This window comes from Dermacentor silvarum, chromosome 2 (genome assembly GCF_013339745.2).
Source record: "Dermacentor silvarum isolate Dsil-2018 chromosome 2, BIME_Dsil_1.4, whole genome shotgun sequence".
Classification (NCBI taxonomy): domain Eukaryota; kingdom Metazoa; phylum Arthropoda; class Arachnida; order Ixodida; family Ixodidae; genus Dermacentor; species Dermacentor silvarum.
This window is the reverse complement of record NC_051155.1, coordinates 122,710,918-122,732,180: the sequence shown is the minus strand read 5'-3', so window position 1 is coordinate 122,732,180 and position 21,263 is coordinate 122,710,918. Positions and strand designations below refer to the sequence as shown.

The 21,263-nt window shown below is 43.1% G+C and overlaps 1 protein-coding gene across 2 annotated transcripts in view; it reads right to left on the bottom strand.

Moving 5' to 3' along the window:
* Window positions 1-4,059: 4,059 nt before the first annotated feature.
* The window catches only part of LOC119441729 (mediator of RNA polymerase II transcription subunit 27-like), a 30,955-nt gene continuing 13,751 nt past the window's right edge, over window positions 4,060-21,263 (bottom strand). Inside the window, exons 5-8 of one of the 2 annotated variants that reach the window (XM_037706331.2) lie at window positions 16,981-17,088; window positions 7,947-7,988; window positions 5,325-5,402; window positions 4,069-4,759 (exon numbers count right to left, since the gene is read on the bottom strand). In XM_037706331.2, coding sequence (XP_037562259.1) covers window positions 4,625-4,759; window positions 5,325-5,402; window positions 7,947-7,988; window positions 16,981-17,088 — 363 coding nt within the window. In that variant the 3' untranslated portion in view covers window positions 4,069-4,624. Of the gene's footprint in view, window positions 4,760-5,324; window positions 5,403-7,946; window positions 7,989-16,980; window positions 17,089-21,263 lie in introns of both variants that reach the window. The other variant, XM_049661578.1, reaches the window with a different exon arrangement.

Genomic DNA, 21,263 nt, shown 5'->3' with positions numbered 1-21,263 from the left:
CCACTTCCCCTACGTGTGCTCGGACTGCAAGTGCTTTGCAAGGCATTGCCCCGATGCCACGGACCACGAGGAAATGCTTATACACTTCGTATAGCCATGACCAGCTAGGAACCAATCAGCTCCGCTGTGTCTTTAGCCTTGCACCACTAGTGCAAGCTACCCCGGGTTTTTTTTTTTTCCTTTTTACGGATCATTGAATTATTTAAATTTTGATTTTACATAAACAGTTGCCAAATGAATATTCAGACTTGCAGAGACTCACCAAAAAAATGTCAGGACTATGGAAAAGTATTGGTACCTTTATTCTGCAAGTGGCTTTTAAAAGTTTCAATGTATTACCATGTGTATCTATCCTAGAGCATGACAGGACAGGGTGTATTTCACCCAATGTCAAGATGAAATTATTTTCCAGTGCCTAGCACCAAATCTTGTTTTGACGGTTGTGTAGTGAGTGGCATGTCGTGTTCACAGTTAACATGTGATGGCTCTCAAACACTTGGGGAATGGTCTCCTTGTAGCTAGAGTGAGGGAAATTTAAAAAAAATACTGTACTTGAAAATCGTTGGTGACCATCTTGCTATTTAATGCGATAAATGTGACCATGAAAGGGATACTTGGGATACCAAATACACAGTGCTTTTCTAGCTTTTACGTAAATGTTAATTCATGGTGGAGTTGTTGAAAAAGAGTTCGGTCAGCCTGTACTAGTTCTTGTTTGACTTCTTGGAGAACAACACAATATATATCAAGCTTTGTTATCCTTAGGCGCGAGCAGGTAAGTGTGGAAGAAGTGTTCAATGTTAAGGGGAGATGAGGGTATAAAATCCTTGATTTTTGTTCGAAAAAAGTCGATTTGGTGTTTTGTGGTCCTCCCAAGCCTTCTCTTTTATGTATTAAAATATCAAAGCTGAGAATCAACTATAAGTCAGTAAAAAATGCAAAAAGCGCTCCCAGTGGCTTGTGAAAGTGCGAAGTTACCCAAATTTCGTGCACGCGACATTTCGCTCTGCAGTGTTCCCTGCTCTTGAATTTTCACGGGGATGTATGCCTACCCTACCCTAGCATAGGTAGGTGACGTTGTGGATGGTGGTCGATCGAGAAAACATTTGATTATGGCAGCTTGATTCCGATGGTGTGGAGGGCACGTGTACAATAGCAGGTTGGTAAACAGGAGGTGGATCCCCAGAAAATTGACATTATGCCAAGTTTCCAGTGATGCAGAGAAGAAATCCCTGCACAAGGTAAAAGAATGGCTTTGTTAGAGCCATGCCTCCGCCGGGTTCGCCGTGCCTACTGAAGGTGAAATTCTGAAGACGCTCTCTTATATCGGCATAGGTAGGCGACGTCACGGATCTGTCGCTGGTGGTCGATCGAGGAAACATTTGATTATGGCGGCTTGATTCTAATGGTGTCAAGGACACGTGTACGATAGCAGGTTGGTAAACAGGAGGCAGATCCCCAGAAGATTGACAATATAGTACCAAGTTTCCAGAGATGCAGAGAAGAAATCCCTGCACAAGGTATGAGAACGGCTTTGTTAGAGCCATGCCTCTGCTGAGTCCGCCGTGCCCACTCTATATTATGAAGAATTACTTGTCTTTGGCTTTTACAACTGAGTCAGATGTAAGTCAGATGTAAGTCAGAGATGAGAGAACAAGGCCGCCATGGCTGTAGAATCTGTTCCTAAACCTGCCCACTGTATATCAATCAACAGTGGGTGCATAACGGAAGCCTCAGCATGCAGCCAACATTTCAACAAGAAGACTTGTTCTCTTGTTGGCAAAGTCCCCCCTAACAAAACATTGGCTCCAGGGTCAGGCTTTCTGCTGGTGATGCCTGTACGTGCATCACCAGCACTGCTACTTGTAAAGCACAACAGTTCTGCAGAATTATTTGCTAGCATGAAGGAGCATACCTGCCAAGTTCGAAGAAACTCAATCCAGGAGATCTTCCGACCGGGCAAGGGGGGGGGGGGCGTTGGTCGGTTACACCCCCCCCCACAGCCGACGTCTACATTTTCAAGTACTGACAGGAGAACTTCATTACCATTTTATTTACACATATATACAAATGACCACATGAACATCAAGGTCTCACTTTTGCAAGCATTTCGTTGTTGCTAATTCTGTCTTCAAAAATTCGTTACAGTTTAATTAAATTCTCAGGTCTTACGTCCCACAACTACCATCTGATTATGAGGCACGCCACAGTGGGGAGCTCCGGGTTAATTTCGACCACCTGGGTTTCTTTAACGTGCACCCAATGGACGGCACATGGGCGTTTTTGCATTTCGCCGCCAACGAAATGCGGCCACCATGGCCGAGATTTGATCTGGCGAACTCGTGCTTAGCAGCACAATGCCAAAGCTACTAAGCAACCACGGCGGCTGTTCAACATTTTTTTAGATAATGTTTCATTGTAAGAAATTTCATTTCTTTCACATTTTGCGAGGATGACGTTTCTCAGTGTCTTAGACGAACGACACGTGAACAAGCGACACTGCATCCTCGTATTTTTTACGATGCTAAATTGCCGCTAGCACTAAGCATTGCTCTGTGGTATCAACAAAATACCCAACATCCCTTCAGCTGAGCACTACGTTAAAAATACTTAACACTTTTTGCACTAGTGCTCCTTGCTCTTAAAGCCATGACTGACCGTAGGCCTACGCAATGCCAGAGCGGCTGACACCGAGGAGAACGATGGGGAGTCTAGTGTTGCTAGTTGCGGAATTCGCTCACCAGCTTAATGAGGCTAGGGCCACTAGGGCACCTAACAACCCTGTCAGCGTAAGCGGCTCTATGGTTAGCGAAATGGCGCATTTATAGGGTTTCCCTACTACTTTCTTAACAATGTTTTGCACGATGAACTTCCAACTGGATTGGATTGGGTTGGGTTCTTTTTGCCAATGTGGCCTGACAAAGTGCTGGAAGCAGATAGAAACGAGACACAACTGCAATTTCCGGGAGATTTTCCTGTCAACCGTACAACCGGAAGAAATGGTCCAAATCCGGGAGTCTCCCGACTAATCCGGGAGACTTGGCAGGTATGAAGTGGTATGTGATGCTATCATGCCGTTAAGACATCAAGTCTTCATATTTCATCATCGTATGACATCGTATTTGGGCTGTAAGGTCTGCCTTTCAATGGGTCATGTTGGAAGGAAAGCCACCACTAGAATGAAGCGCACAGTTCCTTTCCCATGCTGTTATAGAGAAACCTCTGATTATCATAGCTTCAGCTAAATTGTGTCTGGCAGTCCAATTTAAATCATATTTTACACAAAAGATTTTAAGAATATAATCGTATCTATGAAAGTGAGTCAATACTTAACCACAGCTCAAGATTAAGAAGCTGCTCAAAGTGTGGCTGAAGAAAATGGCCTGCCCTTGCAAGAGTTGCTGAAGTAAAGCATGACTCTGGTTCGGAGATTACGGTGGCCCTCTTTGCATACTTAACATCACAATTCAGAGGACAACAGTGTTGGTGTTTGTGTCTGTGTCTTTCATCTATGTCATGTTCCTTGGGCAGTAGTGCAGTTACCCCTACAAGCCAACAGCTTTATTTTAGGGGAAATAGCTTTGTGGGAAGACATTGGGGTTTTTAAACTGATTCAAAGTGTTCAGGGAGTAAATAAATTCGCAGAAATTAGTTCTGCCTAAAAATGTATAGTCCTGCACATGAGTGACTGAAAATTGGTTCTGCAAATAATTTGCACAACACTCAAACTTGAACACAGATAGACACCCTCTGTTTCTTCATGTCACGGCCTGAACATACACGAAAACATGGCCCCGAGGCTTCATTTCACACTTCTAGGCCTGACCAAACGTGGTCATTCAGCTCAGTTTGGAGTCGGTATGTGCTCGTGTGTGTGTGTGTGTGTGTGTGTGTGTGTGTGTGTGTGTGTGTGTGTGTGTGTGCGTGTGTGTGTGTGTGTGTGTGTGTGTGTGTGTGTGTGTGTGTGTGTGTGTGTGTGTGTGTGTGTGTGTGTGTGTGTGTGTGTGTGTGCAGCATCTTGCTAACATGCCTAATTGGCGCCAGTTCTTCTGATATCTGCATTTCTTGAAAGCAAACCAGATCAAACAGCACCACAATGAGCATGGTAAGGAGAAAGAGAGAAAGGCAAGGCACATAAAGACACATGTGTACACACGTGGCTGCGAGTTCTTTATTACATGTACATACAGCTCATCCGTTGGATCAGCCATGGCCTCTGGATAAAAAAAGGTGCAGCCTGCCGCGTGCATCAAAAACGGTGTGATCCACCGTGGCACCACATGTTGGGAACTGATGTCTGGGATTGGCATAAAAAATGCGTCAGGAACGCGCCTGCACGTGGAAGCCGATGCCTTCCATCGCCGATGACTAGCGCCGTTTGGCGCAGCCAAGCGGCCGAAAATGCAACTACAGCTGTCACGTTGGCTCCCATTGCAGGCCGCACCTTTTCTTTTTATCCAGCGGCCGTGGGTCAGCAATGGCAGGTTGTCTCAATGTAGTTGAATGACCCTGCTGACGATTTAACAAGTGTTCAGCATATGCCCTGTCTTCTGGCAAAGCTAAACTAAAGCAACCAACTCAAATCAGATGAACTCTCAAGACATGACGTGGTCCAAAGGAATGCTCACGGCCTGCAAGTTTCGTGGTAAACATCCAAATTGCGCAGGTCCCTCCATGTTGGTGGCATGTTGTGCTGGAGTCGTGTGCCGCACCTCCGACATGGCGCTGAGAACAGGTGCAGGTAACTGTGGAGCCACGTCTTGCAAAAGAAGAAAAGGAAAAGCTTATTTATATCTCAATAGGAAATATCTGTAAAAGTGAAGCAATTCTGAAACTTTGTTTTCATTCTTGTTTTCCAAATGAAATAAGCAGATGCCTAAAAGCAAGTTCAGCCTCTTCTCTCACAAGATATCTGCAGGTTTCTTTGTAAGAGTAGATTTTGGGCCAGTTGGTGATGCATGTTTGAGTACGGTGAAGCGCGAAAGACGGGGCAAAGTAAGGCGATACAAGCACTTGTCCCATCTGCCTCGCCTTACTTTGTCCCACCTATCGCGCTTCACCGTACTCAAATAGGTTTCTTTGTCAAAAAAGTAAAAAAACTGAAACAAGAGGTTTTTATTGTCTACAGTTGATTCCAATCTTCAGCCTTTTACAGCCTTGGCTTATCAGCTTAAAATGTTCGTGGAGAGGAACTTTCCATGGCAGTGCAGAGAATACTTTGAACAATGTTCCAAACAGGACCAGCACCCATAATAGACCCCTGTAGCCCCTGTTCATAGATGGCCTATGCCCTGTATAGTCCAAGTGGTACCGGCCACACTCACCAGGAACGATTTAACGGCCAAGTCAGGAAGTTGCGGAGAAAAGAAATGAAGCATTGCTGCATTTGCATGGTCTGTCACCTGCAAAAAAAAGAGAAAATACGTAAGAACAGAAGTCATGATGCAAGCAAGACAGGGTAGCAGTTAAGTAAGGTTGTAAAAACAAAAGCTGAAACTGAGATAGCTCACGATCAATGTTACTTAATTAGCCATTTGGAAATGTAAAAGCAAGCCATCCACATCAAACTTGCTCACTTAACCCTTCCAGTGTCACTGACATACCCTGTATGTTCTCCACTCTCTTGTGAGGACCATACGAAGAGTGCATTTGTCATTATCCATGTCATTTGTTCTCTTCTGAATAACTAAAAGTAAACCACTGTGTTTGTTTTGTAATATCTGAGAAAAAAAAAACGACACAGGATGGGTGTGTCGGGTTTTTCAAAGGGTGTGCCCCCCCCCCCCCCTTCGAAAAACCCAACGCCAAAAGGGTTAATGCACAAAACTTCATATCTCAGTAGGATAGTATTCAAATTCTCACGTAAGTGCATGATGCAAAGCCTTATCAGGTCATATCAAACAGCCGCTTTATATAGAGTTGCTGTGTGCTACGATCGGAAATAAAATGAGGACAGCATTGCAAATTGCCAGTCGATAGGTGAGAAGTAAGTTCTCAATTAATAAGGCCATTAGCACAAAGGAAAACAGTATTCCTAAATCCCCTAGCTGGACGCTTTCAGTGCCAGGTTGATGCGATGCAGCAAAGCGAACAAGACGGCAGTCATAGCAAAACTAGCCCAAGTGACCAGTGAAGCGTGTGCAAAAATGTTCCCAAAACAAGCGAAAAACTTCATTCCCCAAGTGATGCAGTTCATGACAATTATAAACAAATGCTGCACTAGAAATATCCATGCATGTTTGGCAACACAGTTGGATCTCTTCAAGCTGCTTTCGAGATTGCCACGTGACGACCAAAGGTTGTGTCCAGCACAGACATTTTTTCCCCCTTACTCTGTGTCTGTAGAACGTCTGCCAGTGTTTGTCTTTTTTCGTCTGAGTACCCCTGCACCCCTCTGTCACTTATGCATCATTTATATAATTGATGATGCCAGCGCAGTGCAACTTACAAGCCTCTCGCCAGAGGGGAGGGGCAGGTGATGGCATGTAATTGATTGTTGTCTTTTTCGACTCACTGAGCCGAAGTATTCCAGTATGCAGCACGTACTACAAACCTCAGGGACAAAAATGTCTGATGGGACTAAGCTGTCGCAAGTATGAACACGAATCTCCCAATACAGTGCAACACGCAGTCAACAAATATTTGTATGTACTGATCTGAAATGGCGTCGTGGTTTTTACTGCACTTGTAAAAAAAAAAAAAAGTACCCCCCTCCTCCCTTTTTTTTTTCTTTAGGAAAACGACTTAAGACCCTACCTTGTTACAGTGAAAAAAGAGGTGCAGCCTTCACCACACTTCACCCAAACATGACTTAGCACCTTTTCACTTTTCCTGCTAGAGATTTCTGGCTGGGGTGCCTTGAATACAGCTTCCTTCCAAATCATTCGTACTGTGTCTTCATTGTACGGATTAAATCTGATGGCGGCTATACTGGCACAACTTCACAAACTTGCTCTTTTCAACAATTGGCTACTGGCCCAGTCATCATAGCACAGAATCACTTGGCTATAGCATTCTGCTGCTGAGCAAAAGGCCAGTGGTTTCCTGGCCACCGTTGCGCTTTCCAATAGAGGTCAAATGCAAAAATACTCCTGTGTGCAGACCTTTGGGTGATTGTTAAGAACAGGTTGTCAAAATTAATCCCAATTTTTCGCCACAGCACTTCATGGCCCCTGTGTTGATTTGGGATGTTTATCAAATCGGCGTGTTCCATTTCTCAGTGGCTCCACTCATCCTATGCCGAACGTGCAGAAGCATCAAAAGAGGCAAAAAGCAAGGACCAATTTCCTGGCACGGGAAATGGCTTAATGCATAAAATGGCTTAATGCATGAAATGGCTTAATGCATAAAGCTTTCAGCAGCATGGTACAGTCTGCAAACACTACACCTAGAAAAGCTATCATAATAGCTCACGATATCGCCAATGGTTTATGGTGAGAGCACTAGCAGCTATTGCCACAATTACATTTATGATCCATGAAGCCACACTGGAACTGGCCTTCATTCTTAATCGTTTACACCAAAGAATTATATCATCATTTGTGACCGGCTGGAGCCTTTGAGGCTTCATACCAGGCTTACTTAACCAACGTCTCCAAATTAAAGCAGGAAAGAAAATTAAGTTCTTCAAGTAAACATTTACCCGCCGTGGTTGCTTAGTGGCTATGGTGTTGGGCTGCTAAGCACGAGGTCGTGGGATCGAATCCCGGCCACGGCAGCCGCATTTTGATGGGGGCGAAATGCGAAAACACCTGTGTACTTAGTAGATGTAGGTGCACGTTAAAGAACCCCAGGTGGTATAAATTATTGCGGAGTACTCCACTACGGCGTGCCTCATAATCAGATCGTGGTTTCGGAACGTAAAACCCCATAATTTTCTTTCTTTTTTTTTTTGTTGCCCGTGCTTGCACAAAAATGCACTAAAGAGGTTAAGAAAGTATGCCCACCTTTTGAAACACCTGGTACCGAGACTTCGACCACATGTCGAGCTGCAAAAATGTATGAAGAATAACAAACATTTTTCAAAAAAGGAGAGAGAGAAGTGTGTTCACATCATCACTAGAAACAGCAGTGTCTTAAGGGGCCCTGAACCACCCTGAAGGCTTGGTGAAATAACATAGTCCGCGGGTAGCATATGCTGCTGTGAACACCTCGGCCAAGTTTTGCTGTCGTACACAGTGCGTGGAACTCGCAAGCGGAGCGTGAAGTGACCTTTCTCTCAAACGCTCTCTTCTCAAACAGAAGCCTGCTCCTCACTCCCTTCTGGACGCTTTATTTCACAATAAAGCGGATTCCCATATGCAGCTACTATTGGTAGCTGCGGTCAGCTGCACAGCGTAGATACCGCGGCCGCCGTGGTGGGGTGCCACCACGAGTCCACTGGCTAAGCGCACTGCAGTTCGCTGAGGAACACCGCGTTTGGCTTACATTTAGCGCGTCATAGGCACCAAATTGGAAGTCGTGGCATCTATGTTAACATCTAAAACCAAATTTGAATTGCGTGCCACGATGACATTTCGAAGGCGCTGGAGCATTGTGGCCACGCCCCACTACGCCATAGCCTTCCCAGTGCGAGGCATTGAAGAAGGAACGGGAGCACAGCGGAGGCCGTGTTTGATTGCCAATAACTCCGCTTCTGCTGAGTGCATTGAAGTACTTTTTGCGGCAAAGTATTTCTGCAATAGCCTATTTTCACTTCAAATGCCTTTCTTCACTTCGATAAAAAGTGGTTCATGGCCCCTTTAAGAGAGCACAAAAGTATTCTGAGCTCCTAGTTTTCTGACCACAATTTCGGGTCTATTTTTCCTTGAAGATTTGTGTTCTCCAAAGCATTATGGTCAAGCACCTCCAGATTAATTGTCAGAGATAAAGACATTCTACATCACATCCGAATTTTCTTTATGAAGAATATACATTTCTGAAACAATTAGGAATTCTCTGCACTGAAACACAAATCAAGTGAATACACAGGCAATTCTGAATCAATTGAATCAATCATGATGTGATCTCTTCACTTATCAATCTATACAAACAACTCTACAACGAAATTACCTATATAACAAAGGGTGTCATATGTCTGGGCCAAATCCCTTTCTAACATGTGCATTGTGGATGCCTATACAGTGAACACCACTACGAACGAATCTGCCTGTATGACAAAGGCATCTCGGCGTCCCATAACGCTGATTTGTCGCTTAACAATGAATGCATGTAGTGGCGCTGCCACTGCCCTCTGTAACCACAACTAAGTTGTCATCAGCTTTAGCACTAGCGACGAGCTTGACGATCGTGCTGATGACAGCGAGCATTCCAGTTGTGCTACACAGCTCCAGGAATTGTTCCACTTATACACCGCTTGTTGCAACACAACGGTGGGTGTGACGGCTGACGTATATGTCACAGTTGACAATTTGATAGAACTGGTGATACACGACGCTGTCGAAGTCACCAGTCAATGAAGGCATCAATGATTAAGAGATGCTGAAGAACTAAGAATTTTGAAGACAATGGAGGCTATGGTGGCATTTAATGCTCTACAGTTCTACATTGCATCACTCCTGGGTTTCGCCACGGAGTGTGCTCTGGGCCTCAATGCCATAAGGTCGGCTGTACTTGCACATTCCTCCGGCCACAGTGCACATAACAAAACTTTGTGACTTCTTTGACCGAGTATCCTTTGAATTCGTGTTAAAGGGACACTAAAGAGAAACACCAAATCAGTTTAAACTGACAACGATTTCACAGTAATAGGTTGATTATAAGGCAAGAAAATAAGGCTCAAATATTCACTTTTTGAATTTTGCGCTGAAAGCCCAGCGTCAGTATGTCCGTGTGATGTCAAGGATTTTCAAGGTATTTCTTCGCATTTTGGCCGTGGTAGCCCTGTAAAAGTTCCCGAAACTTGCGGAACTCAGTCTTTAGCGTCTTTAAAATGCAGTGCATCCCACCTTTACCGATGAGAGATTAATTAGGCCTGAGCAGACGCTGTCAAACTAGATGATTATACGGCAAGCTGGGGCAGGAACTTCACGGTGGCATCAGCACCAGTCTTTTGTTCTCGCACCTTTTCTGGCTTACCAAGCCTCCTCTCACGGTAATAGTGGCGTTTTTGGTATGGTAGAAGGGTAACTTACTAATACACCTCAAATAATTTTTCTCTTTAGTGGCCCTTTATATAACAGTTCTCGTTTGTTAAACATGCTTAGCCTACAGTATTGCACATGGTACAGCGCACAACTTTTACGATGAAGTGACCCGTATAACAAAGAATTTTGGAAGTCCCAAGTGCTTTGTTATAAAGGTGCTTCATTGTTCCGCTTCATACATAGTAGGAACCACTGTGGAAGCTGACTTTCACATCACCTGCACTACGACCAAAATCTATTGCAGCATTTATGGTACGCAGAAGATATGAATATGACAGGCGACTCAATCTCTTAATCTTAGATGTTGTAGTCATTACATACCATAAGATAGAGACGCCAGAAATCTAATTGTGAAACATTTTTGTGACAAAAAGGAGAGTAAGATGACAGAGTGTACAGTTCGCTCCTTGAAAACACCTGTCATAAAGAGAACCTGTCGCGGTGGCTCAGTCAGCTAAGGCGTTGCGCTGCTGAGCACGAGATTACGGGATCAAATCCTGGCGGTGGCTGCATTAAAAACGCCTGTGTGCTTGCATTGTAGTGCGCGTTAAAGAACCCCTGGTGGTCAAAATTAATCTGGAGCCCTCCACTACAGCGTGCCTCATAATCAGAAATGGTTATGGCACGTAAAACCCCCAAGAAGAATGTCATATAAAGAGATACTTTCAACGTAAGATGCTTTCGACTAAGTCATGGTTATAAACAGCCAATGTGAAAAGTATAAAGATCAATGAAGCTCGGAAGCTATGGAGCTTGGAAGCTATGTTCCTTACAAATGTTTTCTTTTATGACAACACTGGTGCAAACTGTGGTCCTTATGCCTCAAAAAGGAACAGGTGTCGAAATTCTAGATACACTTCGCAATGGGATGCTAAACAGATGAGCATTAATTATTGACATGCACAGTCAGCCGATGCACAAGAATTTAACTTGCAGGCCCTCCCTTTTCTTTCTCTCTTTTGCATTCAAATTTTAGTTTCTCAAACTGGTGAATCAAGTGCGAATGACAGGAACATGTGGCTACGCTGAAATTATGTTTTTCCCCTTCCACTGCAAAATAACAGGGCTCTCAGCGCGACGTTAAGAAATCCTGCAAATTGTCATCCTGTGCAGTCATCATCATCCAATCATAATCACCCAGAGACATACCCAGGATGTACAACCATGGCACTAATGCGAAAAATACTAATGCAGTCTGCTGGGACCTAGGTCAGCCTTGCTCCTAGGTAGTCACCAAGGATGGCCACATTATTCACAACCTTCACAGCCTATAGGTAGCGCAGCTGTACATCCAAGATGGCAAACATTGAGACGATCACGTTTTCAAACGTGTACATTTGGAGAAGAGCAGAGTTCTTTGGGCTACAGTTCTCTGTAGTTGTACATTATTGCATACATACAAGAAAACAATAAGATTTTGTCATAAGTAAAGATATGTTGGGTATGTGAATGCACCCGCAACTTAAACGTAAAAAATTGTAAATGCTGCAAGTGCAGCAGCATCTCGCTTCGCTAGTGCGAATTATAGCATTGATGGGAGTGTGTCACAAAGTATAAAATGTTCACGCATATGGCTCAGGTAAGTGCAAAAAATTCTTAGACACACGCTTACTAATTGCACTTTTACTTGCACTTTACTCCGTACTGTAACATTTCAGTTCGGTTCAGCATTGGCGGAGGGATGTCTAACTCAACATGTTTGCCGCAGCATATTACGACTGTATAGTGAAGTTGAAGAAGACGAAGTATAGTTTTCACTCACATAAGCAAGCAATGTAGTAAAGGAATTGTGTTTTGCACTCTGCAACCGAACAGAAAGAGCGACTCTGGAAGCATATCTAATTCTTGGCAATGTGCTTTTATGGTTTTCTAATTGCGCAGGAAGCAGCAGAAGACCCAGATAAGATGTAAACCAGAAGCGAATTGAGAAAGCAAAGAGAATACAACGTGCAGGGATGACAAACAGATGGGGATACCAGGACTGTGGGGTATTTGAAGGTAGGCAATTATAGGAAGGGTACATTCTGGGCACTTCAGACTCAGAATGATGCAACAGGCATTTTGAGCACGGACCTTTTGTGACAAATCCATTTCTTATGAGGTGCACTGCATATAGTAGACTTGTACGGCTTTATTGTGGTGCCACTTGATCTTTGACTACTCTTTTCTGTTTCAAAAATTTTGTGTGCAAACCATATCTGTTTTTTCAGAATGTCCTACGCTGTACTTTGGAAAGGCATTGTTGGGCAAGTTGCCTGCACTTTTTTTATGCCTGAAAACGCTGCGGTCTCCCATACCACAAACACCATTCATCACATCACTAGTTTACGAACAAACCTTTCAGCGATTTTTTTCTTTGCTAACACTCTTGCACAGGCAGAACAGTACATGTTCAGGCAAAGCGCCTTCCCCAGTAATTTTATTTATTTTTAACCACCTAATAGAGGTTGTGTGTCAGCGGTTAACAATCTAAAAATCACTAGCGTTGTGTTGGACAACATTCATCCTGGGGGTGTATTTTGTAAGAGTCTAACTAGTGGACTGTCCATTTCGGCTGTCGCGATTGGCTCCAGCTGCACGAGCAAGGAGACTGACTGGCTCCTTGTCGCTCGTGCTGCTGGAGCCAATCGCGACAGCCAAAGTGGACAGTCCACTAGGTAGACTCTTGCAGAATACCCCTGCTGGTCATGTAAAATTATTCTCTAAACCAATATCATTTGTTCTTTCCAAAATTGTTCTTTCCAAAACAGGCACCTTTCTTCGTGAGCTTAAGTACAGTAGGATTACTTGGGTTTTTAAAACAGGTAATTGTTTATTACTACCTAACTATAAGCCAATCTGCATTTTCCCATTCTTCAGTAAAATTATCGAAGAACTAATAGAAAAACGGTTGACAAAATACCTAAACAAATTTCATATTCTTGCATTTTCTCAATTCGGATTTCAATTCGGTTATTCAACTGCCCCTAGCACTTTCATGCCTTACCGACCAGTTAAAGAAAGCTGTTGATGGTGAAAAATTTGCAGGATCCATATTTGTAGGCCTTTCAAAGGCTTTTGACAGCATTACCACTGAAATTCTTAAACTAGAAGCGATAGGTATAACAGGTCCTCCTTTACTACTATTACGGAATTACTTATAAGACAAGCATCACAATGTCAGTATTTCCTATGCTTATTCTAAACCCATAAAGACTAACTTAAGCATATCAGAAGGATCCATCTTGCCCAATACTGTTTTTAATTTACATTAACAATCTACCCCACTGCCTTACTCTATGCTGAGGACACAATTTTTAATTCTCATAAATGTCTGTCATTGCTGGTAACCACGCCCAATATAAATCTTCATAATCTGTTGGGCTGGTGCAAAATGAACAGACTTATCATCAATCCCACTAAAACTAAGTTTATTTTATGTTTATCACAACAAAAATCGACACTGTGCATTCCACCCATTTCCATCGATGACCATTTAATACCAGCAAGTGAAGAATTTATAAATCTAGGTGTGAATATTGACTGTAATCTAAAATGCCTATCAAAAAGACATTATCATATGGAATATGAATTCTCCTTAGGGCATGACCTTTCTTTTCACGACCTGTACTTTGTTCTCTCTACTTCCCATTCATCCACTAACACATTAATTACTGCATAACCTCATGGGATAACGTGTGTACTACTCATCTAAAACTGCTACAAACTGTCAAGAATTAGGCAATCAGAATCATAATGTCAAGTACACCAAACCGCTAATGCTAAACAATTACTGCAAGCAAATAACATTCTGGATGTAGCAGCCCTTGTTCAAGCATAACCTAGCCACATTGCTTGTCACATTATTTAACAATCAAATCTCGTTGCTGTTAATTTTCAAATCATCTCTAATGGACAGCAACTCAACACCAGTTCACACTAAATAATAACTTCATCTTAACCAAGATTCTTACTAATTACGGCAAACAGACCTTTCGCTTCACAGCCACCTACTTATGGAATACATTACCATTTGTAATGAAACTCCAGAAAGCTCACAGATTTATTCATCAATTGAAAAAATTTTTTCTACATGATAAGTATGGGTCATGGGTCACAATTTACAGTTTAATCCGTTTCCTTGTATCTATTGTTCTAGTGCCACCTATTAATGCCACCTAGTGTTTTGGGGATAAAGCACACAGAGAAGACGAGAAAGTAGAGGGTCCGACTGAACGGTTTTGAGCCAGGACTAAACCGCCTTGTCACCTTGTTCGCCTTGTCATCCAACTGCGTGACAATATTAATGCATATCTATCTTTTTGTTCTTCCCGTATTTTAATCTTATTATCGTGTATTTCTTAATTGCATTTTTCGTTTGTCTATGTAATTTTCTATGTTTACTGGGTGCAGGAGGTCCCAATTCAGTCTGACTGTGGGACCTCCTTTTGTATATCCTGACATGCAAAATATTTTGTGATATACTAAAAATGTATTGTTTGATTGATTGACTGATTGAAACCGCGTGCCATCACCACCATCAGTGAAAGTTGCGAGCTGCCCAAACTGCGGCACTAGCTAGAGTTTTTGTAGAACAAATTTTGAACAAACTGTATTTTTCAAATAGACACAAAAAACTATTAATGCTATTATGCAATGCACACTGGCAGCATAAATTGAGGCCCACCTGGAGGACCAAGAAATGCTTTTCACTTGTGCAGCTGTGTTTTCTATGTACGAGAACCCTCCAAATTTCAAGCTTTATTTAAAAACTTTACACATGGTTTCTTATTATTCAAACATGAATATCACCTTCTTGCAAATGAGTGCACAGAGACTTCTGTTCACTTTCTTAGGGTCAAATTGTAATGGAAGGGAGAGTCTGCCTCCATAAGAATGTGCACGTAACTACTAAAATCACACTTGCACACTACATCGCTCCTGCTCTCTTCTCGTCCAATATCACTATAGCAAGGTAAAATCTTAATCCTTCAACCAAAAGTATGGAAGGGAGAGTCTGCCTCCATAAGAACGTGCACGTAACTACTAAAATCACACTTGCACACTACATCGCTCCTGCTCTCTTCTCGTCCAATATCACTATAGCAAGGTAAAATCTTAATCCTTCAAACAAAAGTATGACAACGCCACTGTTTCCACTACATCACAAGAAAAGTTGCTTTGTGTGGTTCAAAGATGTGACTCCTGCAGGTGCCAAAGTTTTGGACTCGCTACAGCTCAATAACATTAGCATCTCAACAAATGAAGTGTGAACTGGGGACTGGAGAGCTAAGCAAAGGACAATGTTTATTCGAATGCAGGTCAAACTTTTTCAATCAATCACAAGTGGTCAACTAGGCAGTCAATAATTTTGACCAAATGAGGTCCTCCATAGATTGTTATGGCCCGCTTCTGGTTTGGCATCTCTTGTTTGACAACATCTGGCATAACGAACGTCGGGATTAAAAACTTCGAACTGCAGGTGTGATGGCATTCCTTTTAGAAGAAGTGTACTTGCAGGTACAAGGCGTGGTGCAACGTTCGATATATCGAATGTGGCAGTGAACAGGAGTTCGAGACATGGGTAGTACAGCGTTATACTTTCGCATGGGATTTCCATGGGTATTTTACAACTGTTCAATATAGACTATATATCCCAGTTTCATATATCTGGGATGGACACTATATATGTACAATCTTTCAAAAGTATATGGAGTTCCAAAAATATGGGAACTTCACACACCATGTTGGAGTAAGGATCATAGGCCTTGGCCCGACATCCATGACGTTTTAGAACACAATGTTTATATATTTACAAAAACATATAGGAATGATGCAGAAAAGAAGTTCACTTTAAGTTCAAGCTGCTAAACTCTCACAAAGCGTCTGTATCGCCTTCTGTCGTCTCGGTCACATCACCTTCCCTCAATCAGGCGTTAAGAAATGGGTGACAACATCTTTGGCCAATCCGGAGGTCTGCAGCCCTTTTTGTCCCAGGAGAGCTTAGCACAATACACAAACATGGCACGATGCACGAACATGGAGAAGGTCACGCACCAGGAACACTCAATCCCCAATGTCGAACGATGATAGGGCAGAAAGGCACAATGAGATCGTTTGAAGGAATGCCACATCACAAGATGCCTAAACCCATTTGGCTGTGGCTAACTGGTTGCCATAAATCACCGCAGTTGGAGATGGCTCTGACGAGGGCACTGGCTTGTTTACCATGCGCCTGGCTGTCGCATTCTTTGCAAACGATTGGTTCCATGGGGTCAACTGCACGATCACAACGAGCTAAGTTGCCTGCAACTACCATACTGACTAAATACTGTTTAAAGGAGTTCCTATGGTATGCTATGAATTCCAAAGCCCTTGGAAACGAAAAGAACTCCCATACCACAAGCACCGCAGCACACAGCCGAATGACACATACAGTGAGGGTGCGGCGTAGCCCTCATGCTCTTCACAAAGGCCGTATGTATGTATGTTGCCACGTAAAAAAAGTCTAAATCACTCTGAAGATATGCCAACTCTTTCTTGAACAATAATACAGAAGGCTCACTAGCACAGGAACAACCACAATTTTTTCTTATCACAAATCTTGCACGCTTGCTGATGCTGGCACATTCTAAAGATGATGCATCATTTGAAGATGGCGATGTACGTACAAATGGAAGCATGGCCTAGCCAGGTCACTACTAGGTGCTCCCTTTAGAGTGTTTGGTTGCTAGATGTTGCTCGTGTGAGTCATCTGCCCTTTGTCTCGTAGAAAATCACCATTTCCTTTGATTACCTTAAGCAGCCCATCTTCAACACACAAATGAATTGCATGCATCACATAAGCAAGCAATACCTGGTCATCGTCTGTATAGAAGTCTTCATTAAATGCCTTCACCAGCACCCATTCTATGATCAGGCCACGAAGACACACCAGTGCTCTCAAGGTCCGGCTCAGTGTAATCTAAGTTGGCATGGAGATGGAGAAAGAAAGGCACACATGTACACCACCTGTACTACCAACAAATGCAGCTCAGAATTTTCCGCTGTCATGCAGGAGACTGGTGCATGAGGAACATGAAAACAAGCTATATTTAAAGGGTCAATGCACACCTGCAGTTTCGCTGAGTGCAGGTGACAAGCAAGCATGACAGTTGTTAATTCGAATACGAATGCTATGGCTTCAATTTAGCGATTATTAATATCCTCAATGGGAGCGACCTAGCTGACCAAGCAGGTATTGAAACAGTTTTAGAAATCACCATTGCAATGAATAGGTAATAGCACACATCTTCAGTAAAAAGAGAGAGAGAGAGAGGACACCTAATGCACAAGGATATAGCACCACCAAATGAAGACACTCAAACTTTGAAGGTTGTCAAGGGGAATACACAACTAGTAAAAAATACTTAAAGCAGACAGCTGGGCTAGTTGGAAAATCGACATTTCATGCATTTCCAGAAATAGGAAGAGGAAAGACGCAAGGACAGATAGGACACGCTGGACCTACCTGTCCTGTCCTACCTGTCCTTGCGTCTTTCCACTTTTCTTAACTTTTCCTTGTTCTTTAAAGCGCTGGAAATGCATGAAATGTCAGTAAAAAAGTAGTAGTACCGTATTTTCCTATCTATAACTCACACCCCCTCAAAACGCCAGTTTTTTTCGGAAAGAAAACATATATAAGCAGCACCGGTGTATAAGACGCACCTGTTCATTCGGTAAGCTATTAAAAAAAATTATGAGACATTTCATTTGGTGAACGCAGGTCACGCGCAAGCATATGGGTGCCATTCCTATATAATTGAGACAGCAATGATATGGATACTCCAGGCGCATTTTTGCCATCATGGTTGCCGCATGTTCCATATAAATTCCAAGGATGATAACATCGTCCCTGTGCGCCGTATGCTGTATGTGTGAGTGAAAGCGTGCGACGGTGAGCCGAATCGCGCACAAGGGAGGAAAGCGGGAAGGCAGCACGGGAGGGAGGCGGGGTGGCTTGTACTCTGGTAGTAGCTGCGTATAGTTTGCGCAGCGGCGCGCGCCGCATATTGAAAGCGATCTGCAGATGCGACAACTTCGGGGTTGGTCGACTCGTGGTCGACTACCGCCGCTTGCGTTGCTGCTCCAACCTTCTCACAAGGTGCTCGGCAACTCAATCACGGGAAGAACCCGATACCTCCATAGTGCGCACACCACCCGTAGCAATTGCCAGAGGAGATCCACCCAGCGTGCTTCATGTGGCCATAGCATCCAATCCGATTTTGACGGCCGTTAAAAAAAACACGTATATAAGTCCCGCCATTCTATAAGAAGTAGAGATGAAAAAAATTCAGAAAAAAAAGCGACTTATACATCGGAAACTACGGTAGTCAGGCATCAGATGTTGCTACAACTCAGTAATAAGTACTGCCATTCTCCATTTCAAACAATCTTTATACAAGATTGCTTATTTTTTGTATTAGGGAGTGGCATGACAAGCCTCAAGCAATATTCAGATTTCTGTGCTTTTCTGGCTCCTCACATAATTATGAAACATGCTTACAAAAAAGCAGTACACCCTAAACACATTAACCAACCTTCTTAAACTCTAGCATGTGAGACTGTGGGGGAATACTACTTAACGTCTGCTTTAGTGATGCAAAATAAAAGCCAGAAATTAGCTGCAATGGGCATGATAATGATTGCACCCTGACTATTGACATGTAAGCAGCAACATGTGGAGGCTGTTCACAGAGCAGTATTGGTGATTTTGTGAAACCAGGAAAGGTCAACATAGTTTTTACCATGTTCCGCATGTTTCAATGTCCAGTTTGGTTGAAATAAACGTTCACAGACATGTGCAAGCAGACTGCTTTCGAGAAGAAGGAAACTTTCTTCAATGTCGACTTTAGTCCACGTCATCATCGAGAAGAAGGGGGGGCACTCCCAGGTGATGACCAAGTGAAGAGACACGGCTTCTCCCTTCTCTATTCAATTCTGCCTCTTCTCTATTCAATTCGCTTCTTACCGTAGCCTTCATTTAAATTCTTTCAGCTTTGTGCTGGTCTGCTGAGCGTGGCATCAGCCAGTCATTGCTACCCAGGTGCATTATTCTCTTCGTTGTAGCAACCACAGCAGCGCAATATTATGTCCAGCAAATCTTGCACGGTTTCGTGCGGTATCAGTGGGGAGGTAACATTTCCCAGTAGTGAAGCAGAGTGCCACAGTTATTTCGTACTCCTCTGTCCTATCTTGCCATTCGCATTTTACCGTTGGAGTCATATTTCTTTCGCGTCGATGCTGGTTTACAGGTAAGCTGCACAGCGCAGCGTAAGCCTATCATAGCAGCTAGTGGCCTGACCGTGCTCTCCATGCCCAGTATTTTTCTCTTCTGTAGCATCGGTGGAATTGCTGAGAGGTAAAAACCTCCATTTGTTACTCTGTAGGACCCGAGTTCGAATCCACTCGAGGCATTGCATTTTTTTTTTCTTTCTTTATGAACTCCAAAGCACTTCGGGATTTCTGTGACAAACACCACTGTGACAGACACCAGCATCAGCAGCGGATATCAAAACGACTAGGGGAGTGAGCCCATAACAGTGGGCCTCACTGTAAAAATCATCAACATGATTGTGTAACATAAAGTACGGCCATACTTACAGGCTAATTTCAGGTGAGGAATGAATGCTTCAGCAGTCAAGAATTACCCGCCGCAGTGGCTTAGCGGCTGTGGTATTGCGCTGCTAAGCATGAGGTCGCGGGATAAAATCCTGGCTGCAGCAGCCACATTTCGATGGGGGCGAAATACAAGAACGCCCGTGTCACGTGCATTGGAGGCACGTTAAAATCTCCTGGTGGTCAAGATTAATTCGGAGTCCCCCACTACGGCATGCCTCATAATCAAATCGTGGTTTTGGCGCATAAAACCCCAGAATTCAAGAATTACCACTTTAACTACAGATAGCAATCAGACATCTGGGGTGTGATCGCGCAAACAGCTCGCTTTTCCGTTCCTTCGCTTGCCTTCTCGTGATCGGTCAGAATTGTGATTGCGTCAGCGGCGTCAGAGACAGCGGGGCGGTAGCACAGCTTCCCCACTTTGTGACGTAGCAGTCAAACCGAACGTACGGAAAGCGAGCTGTTTGCGCGATCGCACCCCTGGTTTTTCGCTGCTAAGACACTTCAGAACGTTTAGCACACCATTTTCAGTGCTTTCTATGCAGTTTAGTCAAGCACAGCTGCTTTCTTGAGCAGCAATGTTAAGATTTTAAAGTGCAAAAACTTGTTATTTCTGCACCAGTGGTGCACATGACGACTTAAGAGGTAACCATCGAAATGGTTATGTATAATACTTAGCCAAAATATGCACAGCAACTGCAAATTTCACGATAGCACAGCATCAAAAGCTGTCTCTTGAATGAATACATTCAATAAACATAGCTCATTTCATGCTATTCAAGTCAGTTTACAATAGCTACAATGTGCTTGTTATATAAGCAACATCTACTGCTGTGCTTGAACATCCAAAATTACACAACGAGCTAGAGTGGGCTCTTCAGTTAAGTAAACTCAGTCTAAATTCCGTGATAAGTCAAACACTTTGCTTTGGGGACCTTTGCTTAGTTTTCCACAGAACCTGTGAACTTCTGTTAAGCAATACCTCTGATAAAATGAACACATTCTTAAGGTTCATTTATGTTAATTCAGTCTTGTACAGGTAATAAAGAAGAATGTAACTAACTACAATTATGTCACTAAGAATGTACACTCTGAAAATACAGCTCAGTAAAAGTAATAGAGCAAATACAAAAATGTTAATGCTCACTTTCCCATTGTTTTCCTTCAACCATGTCAGAATTTCATAAATATGTATATCAAATTAGCATTCAAAGTTCACCAAGAGGCCTATGGCATCAGAGGCATGTTCATCACGGGGAAGATATTGAAAAAAGAAAAAAAAAAGAAAGAAATTTATTGAGAGTTGATCTGGTCTTCTTTATGCATGTTCTATTGTCAGTGACAATCACTAAGACATAACTTTCATAAAGTGGCTGTTTTCGAGAGCTTTTGTGGGAGGTTTCTATTTCCTCATAACAACATCATCTGCGGCACTGACAACTCCCTGCTAGCAACGCTAGCCTCTTGTTTCGTGGTTTA